The 15,637-nt window shown below is 34.6% G+C and overlaps 1 protein-coding gene across 1 annotated transcript in view; it reads left to right on the forward strand.

Annotated features, from left to right (window-relative positions):
• Nucleotides 1-15,006, forward strand: part of ACAP2 (ArfGAP with coiled-coil, ankyrin repeat and PH domains 2) — a 158,493-nt gene extending 143,487 nt beyond the window's left edge. Inside the window, exons 21-23 of the mRNA XM_062209903.1 lie at nt 723-833; nt 5,147-5,208; nt 10,691-15,006. Coding sequence (XP_062065887.1) covers nt 723-833; nt 5,147-5,208; nt 10,691-10,791 — 274 coding nt within the window. The 3' untranslated portion in view covers nt 10,792-15,006. The remainder of the gene's footprint in view (nt 1-722; nt 834-5,146; nt 5,209-10,690) is intronic.
• Nucleotides 15,007-15,637: the final 631 nt, after the last annotated feature.

Raw genomic sequence — 15,637 nt, forward strand, 5'->3', positions numbered from 1 at the left:
GAGGGAGAGAGAAATCATTTGTTCATTGGTTCACTCCCCAAATGCCTGCAACAGCTGGGGCTGGGTCAGGCTGGAACCAGTAGAAGAAACTTTATCCAAATCTCCCACATGGGTGGCAAAACCTCAAGTACTTTTTTTCTTTTTTAGAAGACTTGTTTTATTTATTTAAAAGGCAGAGTTATGGAGAGAGGGAGAGAAAGGGATCTTCCATCTGCTGGTTCACTCCTCAAATGGCCACAACTGCCAGGGCTGGACCAGGCTGAAGCCAGGAACCTGGAACTCCACTGAGTCTCTTGAGTGGGTGGCAGGACCCAAGATGCTTGGACCATTTTCTGCTATTTTCTCAGGTGCATTATCAGGCAGGTGGACTGCAAGTGGAGCAGTTGGGACTCGAACTGGTACTCATGTTGGATGCCACTATTACTTATTTTTTATGTCTTAGCATCACATTTTTTATGATATTCTTTGAGGGTAGGGGTCATAATTTATACATCACAGTATGTTATATAGCACTTTAAATAAAATGTATATGAAAATATCTTGAGACTGGTCTTGGTAAATTTTTATTATTAGTCAGTATTTAATAAATATTTGTAGAATGAATTAAGAGTTTCTTAATAAAAATGTTATTTTTTAATTAAGTAGAACTTTTTATTTTTTAAGTTAAATATTAACTTTTTTCCTTGTTGTAAATATCTGAAAAATGCTGTTTCCTTAAACAGGCAGGTGTGTTTATTTCTAAAACGAGGTGCCAATCAACATGCCACTGATGAAGAAGGGAAAGACCCTTTGAGCATAGCTGTAGAAGCAGCCAATGCTGATATAGTAACGTTGTAAGTATTTTCTTCTACTCAAATCTTTTTCATATAATGTATTATTTGTACAGGCTGTTAACATAGAGTTTTATACTTAATGTGTGAGCTTTAAATTTGCCACATGTTTTTCTAAGTACATTAAATGTAAACACTGTAAATGAATGAACAGCTGGCTTGTTTATCATAAAAACCCAGTAAGACATTTTCTCATTTTATAGATAAGGAAGCTTTGCAACAGATAATTTGAGAAATTAATAATTGGTGGAGCTGGGACTTTAAACCAAGAATTCTGATTCTGAAACCCTTCTTCTTAGCCACTTCTGCTCTACTGCTTCACTAGTAGAAAAAGAAAACCATATAGGTGCTAGTTCAAGTCCTAGTACTCTAAAATGATTTGTTTAATTTTTAGTATATTTCTAAGGGGGGAGGAATTTGAGATTGGTAGAATAATGGGTAATTATTCTAGTGCCCTAAGTAGAGAAGCCAGTTACATGGATGTTATTAACTTGGGAAGTTGCATTGCCTTTGCACAGTGACAGGAATTTGTGCTTTTTTTTTTTTTTAACTTTTATTTAGTAAATATAAATTTCCAAAGTACAGTTTATGGATTACGATGGCTTCCCCCCATAACTTCCCTCCCACTTGCACCCCTCCCATCTCCCGCTCCCTTTCCCATTCCATTCACATCAAGATTCATTTTCAATTATCTTTATGTACAGAAGATCGATTTAATATATATTAAGTAAAGATTTCATCAGTTTACACCCACACAGAACATAAAGTGTAAAATACTGTTTCAGTACTAGCTATAGCATTAATTCACATTGGACAACACATTAAGGACAGAGATCCCACACGAGGAGTAAGTACACAGTGACTCATGTTGTTGACTTAACAATTTGACACTCTTGGTTGTTTTTTGTTTTTTGTTTTTTTTTTTAAGTTTATTTATTTTTATTTGAAAGGCAGTGAGACAGAAACAGAGATCTTCTGTCCACATGTTTCCTCACCAAATGCCTGTAACAGCTGAGGCTGGCTTGGGACAAAACTAGAAGCCAGGAAATCAATCCATTTCTCCCATGTAGATGTCAGAGACCCAAGTACTGGAGCCATCATCCAGTGTCTCCCATGGTTCACAATATCAGGAAGCTGGAATCAGAAGCACAGACAGAACTTGAGTGAGGCATTCTGAGATAAGATATGGGCATCCCAGGTGGCATCTTAAGTGCTGTCAAATGCTTGCCCCTAATTGACACTCTTGTTTAAGGCGTCAGTAATCTCCCTAGGCTCTAATCATGAGTTTCCAAGGCTATGGAAGCCTTTTGAGTTCACTGACTTCGATCTTATTCAGACAAGGTCATAGTCAAAATGGAAGTTCTCTCCTCCCTTCAGAGAAAGGTACCTCCTTCTTTGATGGCTCATTCTTTCACTGGGATCTCACTCGCAGAGATCTTTCATTTAGGATTTTTTTTTTTTTTTTTTTTTTTTTTTTGCCAGAGTGTCTTGACTTTCCATGCCTAAAATACTCTCATGGGCTCTTCAGCCAGATCTGAATGCCTTAAGGGCTGATTCTGAGGCCAGAGTGCTGTTTAGGACATCTGCCATTCTATGAGTCTGCTGTGTATCCCGCTTCCCATGTTGGATCGTACTCTCCTTTATTTATTCTATCAGTTAGTATTATCAGACACTAGTCTTGTTTGTGTGATCCCTTTAACTCTTAGACCTATCAGTGTGATCAGTTGTGAACTGAAATTGATCACTTTGACTAGTGAGATGGCATTAGTACATGCAACCTTGATGGGATTGTATTGGAATCCCCTGGCACATTTCTAACTTTTTTTTTTATAAAGTATTCACACAAACACCTGATTAAATTTTTAAAAAACAGATTTATTTCTTTATTTGAAAAGCAGAGCTGCAGGTACAAAGGGAGAGACATAGAGATCTTCCTCTTGCTGGTTCACTCCCCAAAGGGCGGCAATAATTGGGATTGAGCCAGCCAGAAACCAGGAGCCTGGACTCCATCCAGGTCTCCCACATGGTTTCAGGGACTGAAGATCTTGGGCTATCCTCCACTGCAAACCCTGCACCTGATAATTTTTTTTTCTTAAGATTATTTATTTGAAAGTCAGAGTCAGAGTTACAGAGAGAGAGAGAGCAAAAGAGAGAGAGAGAGATATCTTTCATCCGCTGGTTCACTCCCCAATTGGCTGCAACGGCCAGAGCCGAGCTAATCCAAAGCCAGGTGCCAGGAGCCAGGAGTCTCTGGTTCTCCCAAGTGGGCACAGGGCCCCAAAGACTTGTGCCATCCTCCACTGCTTTCCCAGGCCATAGCAGAGAGCTGGATCAGAAATGGAGCAGCTGGGACTCAAACCAGCACCCATATGGGATGCTGGCACTGGAGGCGCTATGCCACAGCGGTGGCCCCCTGATAAATTTTATGATAAAAATACATGTTTCTGAATGTTTGAATCAAATTGAATGTGATCTGTTAGAGAAAGAATTTTGAAGTCTTGCTTTGATTTACATCAAACTAGTTTGTTACACTTGTAATCTAGAAATGTGGCTGTTACATGTACTTCATTGTTACGTAAGAAACCTCAAGCATATTTTGTATGAAGTTATTTACTTAGTCAATTCTGCACTACATGAAGCCCAGAATTACTGATCCTTCATCCTTTGAATAGAAGTAGGCCCATCTACATTACTGAATCTCAGACACTTAGACAAACTCCCATGGCTGCCTTGAACTCCTAAGCTTCCAGTGAGAATCCTTGACTTGCCATGTGTCATCCATCTCTGATCCCTGCCATATTAATGAAATCAAACAGCAAAACCAACTCCCTGTACTCAGTGTCTTGAATTATTGTTATTGTGAAGTCTATTGTAGGAAAGTCAGAACTATTAAATTATTGAGGAGTTAGAGTATGAGACAAATAAATTATTAAAGAAAAGATACTATAGAGAAAGTAACCTGGGAACTTCTCAGGCAGTTCCTATATAACAATAATCCCCTTCCTCAAAAATATTGATTTCCAAGTTGTCTAGATTTTCTCATTTTGTAGAAAGACTTAGGTTTCACTTAAGAATTTTTGTAAAGGACTCTTTCTAAAAATAAGGATGCCAAAGGAAAACTTACAGAGCTGTTGTTAATTCATACAGTGATTGAGTGAACAGATGAAGGGAGTTGTGGAACCTTGAAGGTTAGGAACAGTCCGTGTCTGATGTTGCTGTTGCCAGAGGGAAGATGTCAGAAGAGGGTGATACAGGTCCTGGAAGGCAGTGGATATTTACTGGCTCAGCAGGACAGGCGAGCTGTACAAAGTAGGAGAGACAATATTTGTCTTTTTCATAATGTTGCTCAAAGTTAGTTGGAAAAAATGAAAAGAGGAAATACTTACCTTCTTACCCCAATGCTACATGTTTTCCTTCAGTTGCCAGGATGAGTAATTCTAAGATACCAATATGGTAGCCTTGGGAAAACCTTGGTATCCCATAGTTGTTTAATTTTATTTAGTTTTTAAAAGATTTATTTATGTATTTGAAAGTCAAAGTTACAGATCAAGAGAGAGAGGCAGTGACAGAAATCTTCCATTCGTTGGTTCACTCCCCAAATGGCCGCAACTGCTGGAGCTTGGCTGGTCCGAAGCCAGGAACCAGGAGCTTCTTCTGGGTCTCCTTTATGGGTAGAGACCTAAGGACTTGAGCTATTCTATATTGCTTTCCCAAGCACATTAGCAGCAAGCTGAATCAGAAGCGGAGCAGCTGGGACTTGAACTAGTGGCCCATATTGGATGCCAACACCACAGGAAGTGGCTTTGCCTGCTACACCATAGTGTCAGCCCCATTTATTTTAATATTTGTGAATCAGAATATATTTTCAGTACTTAGAGATAGCACCTGCAATTTAAAACTTGGAAACTCCCTCACCTCATTGTGAGCCAGAGAACTTATGACAACCTATTGCTTCCACACAAGAGAAGCAGTAATTTCACCAGTTGGCAGTTAATTGTTGCCAGGTTGTGGTAGGAGCCAGGTATCCTCTGGAGTCTGAAGGAAGCAAGTATGCTGGAGTTGTTGCAGGGATGCTGCTTAAATGGAACTGGAATGTACTTGTCAGAAACCTTTCATTGTCTTTTATCATGAGAATTCTCTGATTGTGAGATAATTTTATATCTCATTTTGCAAGGTCTGATAAACCCAAAGCCATTTTATTTTAGTGGCAAATACTGGTAAAAGAAAAAGAATTATATTAGTACATGAATTACCTGCCTATATAGTTCATTTGTTTATGAACAAATCAGCTAAAAGATTCTTTTATTTACTTTTAGGTTACGCTTAGCAAGAATGAATGAAGAGATGCGGGAATCCGAAGGACTTTATGGACAGCCAGGTCAATATTCTACTAATAATCATACTGAAATGCAGTATAAGAAATGCATTCAGGAGTTTATCAGTTTACAGTTGGAAGATTCATAGTTCTTTAGCAAACCAACATGATAACTTAGTTTTTATAACTTACTTGTAAATTGTGAGTTGTTAGGATGGACTGTACTTCTTACATTCTTGGGTGGCTACTCTTGGGCCTTTAAAAATCCTTAATTACTCCTATTACAGTACCCATTGACTTGCTATAGTTAAGTCTGGCTGCTGACTTTATCTGCTGTACAGATGTCTTCCATATACATTCCAGTGAAGTGAATGGAATGATAAAAGTATTCTTTATATATATTTACAGCAGCAAAATGGTTGGTTTCTTTTTGGAATTCTTTTTAGCTGTCAATATAACAAAATTGTTTTCTTTTTGTTATTCAGGGAATTTCTATGAATTGTGTTCAGGGAAAAAGACAAATCATGTGTTTGATATGTAACGAGTCAGTATGGAAAGTATCATGAAAAAGTTTATTGATGAGTCTTGTATGCCTATCTGAAAATGATTTAAAGATTTAAGATAAAAATATACCAGTAGATTGAGAAGTTCACAAAGGGAATGGAATCAGTTTAAAAGGTTGAGGAAAAAGTTCTCACTTTATCGTTAGCTTTGCCTCAAGCAGTTGTATAACATCTATTGGATAACTGCAAGTATTTAGACCAGTATATTGTGGACCTAATGGCTAAGTTGACTTATTCTTATTAGAGAAATCTTAATTCATGATCACTTCAAGTTACATTTTGAATAATTTTCACCTGTGAGTCAAGATGTCAAGAAATAAGAAAATGTGTGCTGATCAGATTCCTGTCTTTGATGAACATATGCTGGTGGTATATTCTTCACCAAGAAGAGAATAATTATTTCATGAAGTTGAATATATGAATTACTATTCTGCTTTAAATTCATATACATATTAGTAAAAAATTCAGGAATTTATGACTAAAATACTTCACAGTGTTCATTCATTTAATCGAATTAAAAAGGGGAATATTGATGCATTAATTTAAAAGTGGCCTGATAATATCTTTTATTCTTCCTGTTTAAATGTGTTTTGAAATCTCTGTATTTTATGCTAAAGTCATTTACTTTATTTTAGCCAGATTAATATATAATATCAGTTTGGGGCCATTCTTTTCTTAGAGAACAGTATCGGCTGCTTCTTTTTGCTTAATTTAGTAGAGAACAAGTGAGAATTTTGAGAATGGAGGCACTTGAACTAGATATTTCCAATCTAGGTGTCCTGCTTTAATCCTATGGATCGTAGAATACTGCTGACTCTTAATATTCCAGGAAGAGGAGTACTGGTTAAGGGTGAAGCTCTAGAATTAATCCTGGATTTCACCCATTTGTTTTAAACTTGAATGCCAGATTTTACATAAGTTATAATTTTATAACAGATATATGTATGTGATAGTATTACTAGGCCATTTTTGAGGCCGTTGTGTTTAAGCACTTTAAAATAAACAATGCTCAAAGGATATGACCTGAGATAAGAGTGAACGTCAAGATTTTAAGTTAGATAATTTTTTTTCCCTGAAATTTTAAACTTAAATGTTTGGTCAGCTACTCTTTTCCTTAAGGTGTTTGCTGCTGGAGTTCACCCAAGTGATTAGTGCAAAGGTCAGTGGTCAGCTCTTCTCTGGAAGTGGGAAGACTGACAGGTCAGGGCCTCTGGGTTGTTGCCACCTCCGTCTGGTTCCACCCCAATTACTTGGGTTTTGGCTCTCGACATTTGGTATTCAAATGTCTCTTTCACTATGGTATGTGTATTAAGTTTATCCAGAGTATATGAGTAATCCCTTCCATGCATAGTAGAAACATGGATGTTTCTAATTTATCTTAATGAAAATTAGAAAAAGCGCATTTTAAAACAAGCTCTCCTCCCATTCTCAAATTTTAGTTTTGAGGATAAAAAATAGATCAGAATTCTGGAAATAGTGTTGTCAGAATAAAATTGGACTTCTTGATCCACTTAAGGATCAGTTTCAAAGTTAATTATGCTTTTAATTCATTCACAGTGCCTAATATTTAGAGCAGAATAATTTTATGCTTTTACAGGTGACATGGTGAAATGGCACAGTGATTGCTTTCTGGTTGCTTTTTTCCCCTTTATGCATCTTTGGAGAGCAGATGTGCTTGGCTCATGGTTTTTCCTCTGCTTATCACTAAAAGTTTTTCTCATAGATTTTGGTTAATTGTTTTATTGGGATCCTATTTTGGTTATCCTAGCAATAGAAAGAAAAACCTCAGAATTCCAGGTAATTTCTAAGTGCAGGTATTTTCAGTCTTTTGATAATGAGGAGCTCTATCATTTGAAAGACTCAGATAAAATCTTTGGCAATTGTGGACTTGTTTCTAGGGAATCTCCTTTCTGAACTTTCTGTCTACAACTCCAAGAACCTGAGACTCTATTTTTTTTTTTCAAGGCAATGTGAGGACATACATCTTCTGAAAGAAGGCAATGTCCTTCCTCAGGAGTGCCTACAACTCTTGGGAGGCCTATGTGGATGAGGGAAATGGCACATCCTGCTCTTAATTGTTGGAGACCAGTTTGGTAATTTCCAGTCTCTGGTCCTATGACTCTCGATTATTGGCAGGTCCTCAGCCAGTTGAGAACAGCTTTAGGGGTCCACTACTGGTTATGTGAACTTGTGGTAGGCAGACTGGGAATCACTGATTTACTCAGTTACAAAATGAAGGTATTGCCAACTCAGGGCAAGATTATGCATTTAATCATCTTGAGGTGAGTCTCACATGTGCCCCCCACTTGAGGGATCAAAATTGGCCAGTTCTTGAACCACCATTACTGCTGTTGTCATGAGTATTCTGAATACCAAAAATTAAAGATGAGTCTACACTCTCAGTGGAAACACAACAGTCTGTATTTTAAAAACCTCAATTTCTCCAAGCACACAGAAGAGTTAACTCTCTGAAGGGAACTGGAACGTGGCTAAGTAATTCTAAAGAATATGCTTAGTATTACAAATACTGGATGATTAGTTATTTATCATTTATAATAATATTCCAGGGCAGCATATTCTGAGTTTTATTTATGTGTTCTAGTATAGACAAATTATGTTTGCCTTGTGAGAAATTCTAAGTGATTGCAATTATACTTAAATTTTAAGTAATCACAATGAAGTTCAGTTTGTGTTTGCTGTATTAACTATCTTAGTCATTGTTGTAATATTTGCTTTTGACACGCATTTTGAGGTCTAAGAAAGGTAGTATAGTAACAGTGCACTAATTGTTTTGTTAGAAACTGTTAACAAAAAGTTGTGTGTATGTGTGTGTGAGGGTGGAAACTTCCTTTTGTATTGTAGTAACTTTTCAAATGTATTCAGTCAGTGAAACCAAGGATTATTATAGCGCCAACATTTTCCCTCAAGGAAGTGTTTAGTTCAGTGAATGAAAGGTCTTATAGTTTGTTTTGCATGGTACAATGGTTCTACTAAAATGTACTTGTGTAATAGGTACTAGATGACTTAAAAACAAAAACTGGGAAAACATAAAAAAATCCCACAGCTTGTCATAAAAATATGCATTGCTAATAGTAGAAGCCATATATTGCCATTGTACTGTTGTTATATTTAAGAATGCTCATCTGGTGCTATCTGTAAACCGTTTGGCATTAGTGTTTGCTAGATCCTTCTTTCTATTTCCTCTTGAATGTATAATGTGTGCCTTTTAAGTTACTTTTGGTGTTCAATGGTACAATCATTGTGGTATTTTTGTATTATAATCTGCACTTTACACTTTTCTTGGAAAGTAAAATTCCAGACTATCCTGTTTAAATAATATTTTAAAAATATTTATAAAGTTTACAATAAATATTTTAAATATTTTCATTTAACATCTAAAATTTTTAGAATATTTGTATGGTTTGTTAACTGCTAAAGTTTATTGTTGCTCTCTTTGTTTTGTTATCTTTTAGAATGACTAAAAATGGGAAAGGCTGTAGTTTGTCTTTTAATGTGGAAGTAAACTTTTAAGAATTCATGAGTATAAGTAGATTGTGTCACCAGTTGTTACAGAATGTCAACCCTTATTTTGTTTTAGTAGTAATGATTTGAATTAGGTGTCACAACCAAACTACTAAGATTCCATTTTTTTTCCTTTGTAAAGTTGCTTGATTAGATTTAATTTATTGATTCAGGTCATGAATAAATTTCCAGGGCTAAATGAAAACTATATAGAGATTTTAATAAATTGCATTTTATATAGACTAAATATTAAAAGCAAATAAAAATATTAAAAATTTTTATTGGAAATTTTGGGTTATACTGTTAGACATTTTTGCTAGGTCTTTACCTCTGTCCAACATTTTTCTAATTCTCTAGCTTTTGGTATGATATCTGTTGCCTCACAAATCTTGCCTCTTAAAAACTGACAAAACTTACTGCACTATTAATAACAACTGTGTCAATGAGTTTATTATAAGATGGGTGCAAGGTATTTTCTGGAAAATAATTATAAAATCATGTTACAACAATAGTTATCTAAAACAGTATTTTATGATCTAAATTCTGAGGACAGTTACGCTAAGCGTCTGTGTGAAGCCAGTGTTTAGCAGGAAGCATTCATGATGAATGATTCGTTTTAAAAATAAGATTCTTTTTTCTGAGGAATTAATCTGTATATATTTAGTTTCTCATGGCAAGAAAAACTGTATTCACTGTGCTATAATATCAATAGAATATTCTCTATGAGCATATTTGTGTGTGTTCACTTTCTTTTTCCTCTAATTTAACGGTGATCACTGGTATTCATTCCCATTTTATCATAGTATTCTTGCTCATAAGGTCTACAATAAACAAAACACTCTGATTACATATGAAACTATGATTTGATAATCATTTTCTATTTTCCATTTTAAGCATAGTAAGCTGTAGCCTAGGTGCGCTAATTTTAACCATTAAAGAATTAACTTCATTGTGTTATTTCAATTTAAATTTTTTGATTAAAATATAATATTAAAATAGGAAAGTTGTTTCCATCTGATGATCAGTTTGTCTTGTTGATTAATAACTTGCATCCATCAGGAACTTTAGTGTTTGGTTTGGTCATTTCTTTTGACCTTTATCAAGGAAAATATTTGAAGAATGTCTTGTTTCCTCTAACTCATTTAGAATGACTTATTTCTCATGTTAATAAATGTATTTCTTTACCTTGCTTTAAAACACTTGCATCTTTGTTCTTTTCTAACTCTGAACTTTCCACTGTGGCTGCATCTGAGGTGCTTTTTTCAGGTATAGTTTTTTTCCTTTCATTAAATACTTTTCCAGCATTTATATTTATTTGCTCTCTTTTCTTCCAAAAATATTCATCTGAATAAAATTTTAACGTAATGATTTATAAGACATTTAGTAGTCATAAAAATTGTTGTTTATTAGTACTTTAATTGTATAAATTTTAAATTCATTCTTATTGTACTTTCATGCAGGTGATGAAACGTACCAGGATATTTTTCGTGATTTTTCCCAAATGGCATCCAATAATCCAGAGAAATTAAATCGTTTCCAGCAGGACTCACAGAAATTCTGAAATTTTTTAAGAAGGGGGAACATAAGAAACCTGATGACCCTCACCATGACTGAAAATTCACAGATTTTTACTGAATTAATTCTACTTAATTTTGCTATATATTGAATGGTTTGGAGAAAAGGTACCCATTCACTGATGTTGTTATAAATTAAACATCTAGTAGTTGGGAGAGGACCCTAACCTACTATAGGACCTATTTTATTAAAAAATTAAAAACCTGTTTAAAGGATTTATTTTTAATAAAGTTGAATCTAGATTTCATCTAACTGTAGGTTATAGGATGCAAAGAGATTAGACAGAATCTTCTTCTCTCTCGCTCTTTTTTTTGGTCAAGGGGGATGATGATAGCATTGATCTCTCCCCCCCCCCCCCCCCCCCATGCGTCGAGCGTGGAATCATTTGGTCCAGCATGTTTGCATCAAGTGGAAGCCAGCTGTTCCGCCTGCCTCAAGAATGTGTTCTTTCTTTGACTTCCATGATGATTTTTGGTGGTTCATAAATAGGTGTGTGTGCTTTTGCTTTTTGGTAGCCTCCCTGTTGTGCACACAATGTATGACTTCATTGTTGAAACTAGAGATTACACTTTCCCCATTTGCTCATGAATGCCCTTGCATTCCTTAAATGACAGGTTACTGTCTGATACTTTTACATACATATAATAGCTGTATAGTAAACCGTAGTTCAATCCTTTAGATTTAGTCCTTCTTTCTATGAAGCAAAAGAGAAACTGTTAATTTTTTTTAACCATCAAAAAATCCCAGTTCAGAAGTTATAGTTTTTCATTGTTGGATTGATAACATTTTTGCTGTTGCTGTTGGTGAAAGGAAAATTTATACAAAGTAGAAAAAAGACCCATATTTTCTTAGTTTACACTAAAGTATACAGCAAAAACTTGCTTTTGATTTCCATCCTGTGTACTGTAAACAATGTACATTCTTTTAAATTACAGCATGTATATAGCTTCAATATTTGCTTATATGAATTGCAAACCCTTAAATTCCAAAACATTATCAGTATATTTAGTTACCATTATATGTTACAAATTAGTCTTATCCCACCTTTGATTGACATATCTTATGGCGAGTATAGAAGAGTTAGATAATTTGCCTTATGGTACCTTTCTAATGCTGTCAATAATTAAATTTAACCCATTAAAAATTATTTTTAAGTAATATTATTGATGCTCAGTTTCTACATTAAGGTTTTATACTTGCAAAAGAGAAGTTGTAGTTAATTGGGTAGGTAATAAATTTTCTAACATTTTACCCCGATAAGTAGAGTTTTATAAATTGATGAAACACTAAATAAGAATTATACTTAAATAAATTTATATCACAGAAAAGGGTCCCTACCTAGGCCTTTTTGGATACATTAATGTTTATTTAGTAATGGTCAATATATGTTGGATAAGAATAAAATATATTTGTGAATTATTTCTGAGGAAATGCTAACTTCCAAAACATTGTATTTTAATTAGAACAATATCAAGAACTTTAAATCTTTCTTGTTTCATTTCAGAGTCATAGATCAAAGATAGACTTTTAGATACTTTATCTGAAGGCAGAAATCTGATTTGGAACAACAGTGTTTTTTAGAATGTACTTGGAAATTAGTTGTCCAAAAACTCAAGGAAAAGCAATATGTTAAAGAGAAGAAGAAAGAGAAGTGAAAAGAAAGCCCTCACTTCTCCTTTGTAGTGCCTGTTCCTATTTAATCCCAGGGCTTCACTCCTAAAGCTCTTGACCTTGAGGAAGTCTAGGCAGTTTTCCTTTTGGGTCCGGCCATCGGTGCTTCCAAACACCTCTGAGATACGTGTGATTGTGAAGGCAGTTGCTTATGACACTCTAACTCCTGTGACTTGAGTCATGGGTTGTTAATATGGCAGTAATTAATATCTCCTTAAATTTAATGTTTAGAAATATATTTTTAGTACCCTAAAGATGATCATTATTCTGAATATCTTCAGAGAAATCTAAATCTTTAATATTGCAGGGAAGCTGGCAAATACAGAAATATATTTCTATGGCTTGATTTCTTGAATGTGCTGGTATCCAGTTTGGACTAAATTTGGCAGAAATGATGGAGTAAACAGCAAGGCTTTAAGTTAAATTAATAGTTACAAGGTAGGTTGGCTCTTAGGTGTAGTTAGCTGTGCCAGCTAGTAGCTTTCCACAGTGTGTAGCAAATCCGAGTTTTGTTATGCTGAGAAGTGTTCAGTGCCAGATGAGGAATCATAGTGGAAACAGTGTTAAACATTCTCTTGGGCTTCATGAGTCCCTGTGATTGCCCTTTGTTTTCTTTCCATAATTGATCTGCTGACATTAGTTTCTGATTCCTAATTTTTTAGCTTGTTGTCATTAGCTCATAAACTTAAAAATTGGATTAATGCCAAAGCAAGAATAGTAATACTACCTATGAAGAGTTTATAAAATGCCGTTTCATATTAGAACTAGGCTAAAGGTAATTGAGCAGTTTAATGCAATGCTTCATTGCATCATTTACATGCTTAAGCTAGAAGTTATCTTTAATAAAATCTTTAGAAATTCAGAAATTTCCAAGGATTTACCACATTAGAGTATTGTCTAATTTTTACTAGTCTTCAGCGTTGATTTTAATGAACTTCGGTGTTTACTCACCAAAACATATAAACTTGACTTGGAATATGTACTTTGGTTCTTTAGGAGTGTAATTTGGGGGAAAAAAAGGTATACCTTCACAATCGAACAACTTACGTTTGTCATACATTAGCAGTATTTTTTTAAAAAACCACAATCTCACATATGTTCAATGTGATCACAACAAACAATGTTGTAAGATATCCCATTTGGAATAATTTCATATTCCAATATCACTCTTATATTGTCAGATTAACTCTTTTGAATGATAACACCATGGGCATGGTACATTTTTATAGCATTGAATGGCTTTGGAACTGCATGATACAGTGGGAAGAGCACAGACCAGTAGTCACTACCCTTTTTGGATTCAGGGTTCCTCACAGATAAAATTAGTGGGGTAAAACTAAATGTAACATAAATATGTGTTATAAATATAACAGCACCCCTTTGTATACTGCTTGCTACTTACAGTGTAATTTGACATTACTTTATCTCACCTGATTCTCACACTGGGACTTCTGAGATTCTTATTGGGAGATTGTCAGCATTGTCTGCTTTTTGATCCTGTGTGCTCCTCTTGTTTTATAGGGGTGGGGGAGTCATTTGCTGTGTTAGTTGGTGGCAAAGTTGACACCATAACCCAGGTCTGACTGACTGACAGTCAGAGGCACTTTACTTGTATCATGATATGATTTGAAATTATTGTAAAGGATCACAATCTGATAATGACTGCCAGCTTTCCTTGTATTCTCGTGGCAAGGCTCCAAATATTTTGGAGAACCTGGATTGAGGTTTGAAGGAATAGATCGAGATTTGAAGACGTAAAATTGTAGAAAATTTTGTATTTTTTCAGTAAACATTAGAGAAAGTAAAAAAATTTAAAAAGCAATTTTAATTCAGCATATCCTTCTCAATTACTGGATGAAGCATCCAAATGAGAGATAACTAAACGGGGCATGGGTTCAGTGTATCTGGATCCGACATCCCTAAATATGGCTTTTTGGATATCTCTTTTCTGTTCATATATATTTATTCACTGAAAGTGTGATAATAGGGAGTACAAAGCTAGATTTGATAAAATAATCTTTTCTCTGCATTGGTCTTTGCATTACTTATTGTCTAGATTTTTCCACTTTTCTTCAAACTCCCTAACACTCTTTTGGGTGTTAATTTCAAGCAAGGAAAGCTTGCCACATTATAAAGATTGTTTGGCACCATTTTACACAAAGGTGAAAAGTTAACTTTTGGAAATGATGAGCTATTTTTCCATAAGTGTTTACTTGTGCTTTGTGGTATTCTGGATCATTCCAGTCATAAAGACTTATTACATGTAATATTTCTTGCTACCCATGAAAAGGTATTTTTAAAGAATGTATAACCAACACTCCATTTACTTTTTATTAGTATGTAGAGGATTTGTATCTAATTAATGAATGTAGTTTTACTGTAGTTTGTCATTGTAAATGGAACAAAGTACAATATCTTTATAGTTATTCTAAAATGTACATTATGTAAGAATTGTAAATATACTTGATTAAGTACTTTGTATGCTGAAAAATTGCAATAATAAGTCAATAAAATTCTCACTTCTGGCATAGTTCTTTTATGCTCAGACTTCTACTTTTTTGTGAAATATACTTAGTATGGCATGTCTGTTAACATCTGTTATATATAAGATATAACATCTGTATTCTTTTCCAACCCTTTAAAATTGATCCATGTTGATCCCGTTTGCTGATTATTTCAATCAAGAAATCCATCTGATCGTTTAAGTTTTTTCTTTTGATCTGTTTGATCACAAGAGTTCTGATGGCCCCTAACTCATTGACTTAAAGTGCAAAAGCCTCTTTTTGGCCCTTGCACTAGTTTTTTTACTATTGTGATTGATAGATCTGTTTAAGTTCCTAATCTAGGCAGCACATTTACACTCTTTTAGTAACTAAACAAGAAACAAAAGCGTATTTTTATATGAATTGGGGATTAAGGAATGAAGTGTTGAAAAACAGAACTGGAAATGAATTGCCTGGTTTTGCCTTTCCTCTAATAATTGAAAGCAGACAGATAAACTTTTCTATGGAACCTGACTTTATTCAGCTTAATTTCATTTTCACAAGAGTCCTGTGTAGAAGAGAAATCTAGTAAATGCTTTGAAAGCCAATACCCTATATTTTCCATATTGCATCAACAGTGTCTTTATTTCAGAAAAATGTTCAAATGATAAAAAAACA

This window comes from Lepus europaeus, chromosome 2 (assembly GCF_033115175.1).
Source record: "Lepus europaeus isolate LE1 chromosome 2, mLepTim1.pri, whole genome shotgun sequence".
Lineage (NCBI taxonomy): Eukaryota > Metazoa > Chordata > Mammalia > Lagomorpha > Leporidae > Lepus > Lepus europaeus.